Below are 2359 nucleotides of genomic sequence, written 5' to 3' on the forward strand. Positions count from 1 at the left end.
AAAAAAAAATAAAATAAAAAAATAAAAAAAAATAATAAAAAAAAAAGGATTCCACTATGTTGCCCAGACTGGTCTTGAACTCTTGGCCTCAAACGACCCTCCCACCTCAGCCTCCCAAAGTGTTGGGATTATAGGCATAAACCACCATGCCCAGCCCGTAACATTTTGAGAACTGATGCCCAATTTCCCACCGCAGGGTTGGGCTTATTTACGATCCCCACAGCAGTGTCCTGGCAGTGCACAAACCGCTTATGTGCCATAGCCTTGCCAGCACAGCTGTTAGCAATTTTGTCCATTGTTGCCAATATGTGAAAAATGCCATCCAGGGCTAGTTTTAACTCATAGTTTTTTTAATAAAAATGTTTTTATTAAAACATTTAATAAAATGATTTTGCTATGTTGCCCAGGCTGGATTCGAACTCCTGGGATTCGAACCCCGGGGTTCAAGCAATCCTCCCACCAAAGCCTTAGGAGTAGCTGAGATTACAGGTGCATGCCATGATGCCCAGCTAAATTATTTATTTACTTATTTTTTTTCTGGTAGAAACAGGGTGTCACTATGTTTCCCAGGCCGGTCTCAAACTCCTGGACTCAAGCCATCCTTCTGCCTTAGCCTCTGGAGTAGCTGGGATTATAGGTACAAATCACCACACCTGGCTTAATTTGCTCTTTTTTTTTTTTGAGACTGAGTCTTGCTCTGTTGCCAGGGTAGAGTACAGTGGCACAATACTGGCTCACTGCAACCTCCGCCTCCCAGATTCAAGCGATTCTCCTGCCTCTGCCTCCTGAGTAGCTGGGACTACAGGCATGCGCCACCACGCCCAGTTAATTTTTATATTTTTAGTAGAGATGGGGTTTCACCATGTTGGGCAGGATGGTCTCGATCTCTTGACCTTGTGGTCTGCCCACCTCAGCCTCCCAAAGTGCTGGGATTACAAGTGTGAACCACCATGCCCAGCCAATTTGCATCTTTTATTAAAGTGTCCGATCTAAGACCTTGTCATACGTTCAAAGAGTGAGGCATAGAGAGATGGCATTCTCGAATGTCCTGAATTCCTGTTGATATCTTTTTTTGAGACAGAGTCTTGCTCTGACACCCAGACTGGAGTGCAGTGGCACAGTTGTGGCTCACTGCAATCTCTGTCTCCCAGGTTCAAGCAATTTTCCTGCCTAAGCATCCCAAGTAGCTGGGATTACAGGCGCCTGCCACCACGATGGGCTGATTTTTGTATTTTTAGTAGAGACGGGGTTTCGCTGTGTTGGTGAAACTTTAACTCCTGGTCTTAAATTCCTGATCTCTGGTGATCCTCCAGCCTCACCCTGCCAAAGTGCTGGGATTACCAGCGTGAGCCACTGCACCCCGCCTGTAGATACTTTAATTATACCCAAAGAAATTCACAAAGGGGCTCTCCAAGGATGTCCCCACCTGCCCTTCAAGGAGCCCCTCCCTGACCCTACCAGCAAGTGACAAAGATTCTCCCAGCCCACTGTAGGTGCCCCAGTGCGTCTGCTCTACCCCGTCTGCCTAGCCCAGCCCTCTGGGCTCAGTCACTTACAGTAGACGGTGAGGAAGGTTTTAGCTGTTGACTGTCTACCTCCGCAGTTTGAAAAGCATATTGGCTGGCTGTCTTCTTGCACATTGCTCAGTTCAAACATCTTCCAGTTGTTCCCACCTGGGAGCACCTCCCTTTTAGTCAACGGAGTCTCCAGGCCCAAAAAGGGGCTCTGATCACAGGAGCTGCTGCAGTTCACTAGCACGGAGCCACCCCGGGGCAGGATGACCACTTGGGGAGACACAGACGTCTGGGCATCGCCAGGTCCTGGAACAAAAGAGGGAAGATTTGACAGGCATTACAAATCGGGTTCATCAGGCCAGGTGCAGTGGCTCACTCCTGTAATCCCAGCACTTTGGGAGGCCGAGGTGGGCAGATCACGAGATTAGGAGTTCAAGACGAGCCTGGCCAGCACGGTGAAACCCCGTCTCTACTAAAAATATAAAAATTAGCTAGGCATGGTGGTGCATGCCTGTAATCCCAGCTACTCGGGAGGCTGAGGCAGGAGAATTGCTTGAACTGGGACCTGGGAGGCGGAGATTGCCATGAGCCGAGATTGCACCACTGCACTCCAGCCTGGGCTACAGAGTGAGACTCCACCTCAAAACAAAACAAACGCGGCCGGGCGCGGTGGCTCAAGCCTGTAATCCCAGCACTGTGGGAGGCCGAGGCGGGTGGATCACGAGGTCAACAGATCGAAACCATCCTGGTCAACATGGTGAAACCCCGTCTCTACTAAAAATACAAAAAAGTTAGCTGGGCATGGTGGCGCGTGCCTGTAATCCCAGCGACTCAGGAGGCTGGGG

At 49.6% G+C, this 2359-nt stretch overlaps 1 protein-coding gene across 1 annotated transcript in view; it reads right to left on the reverse strand.

Annotated features, from left to right (window-relative positions):
* Positions 1-2359, reverse strand: part of ICAM1 (intercellular adhesion molecule 1) — a 16393-nt gene that overhangs the window by 9837 nt on the left and 4197 nt on the right. Inside the window, exon 2 of the mRNA XM_017499990.2 lies at positions 1557-1820. Coding sequence (XP_017355479.1) covers positions 1557-1820 — 264 coding nt within the window. The remainder of the gene's footprint in view (positions 1-1556; positions 1821-2359) is intronic.

Source organism: Cebus imitator, unplaced genomic scaffold (genome assembly GCF_001604975.1).
Source record: "Cebus imitator isolate Cc_AM_T3 unplaced genomic scaffold, Cebus_imitator-1.0 Scaffold263, whole genome shotgun sequence".
Lineage (NCBI taxonomy): Eukaryota > Metazoa > Chordata > Mammalia > Primates > Cebidae > Cebus > Cebus imitator.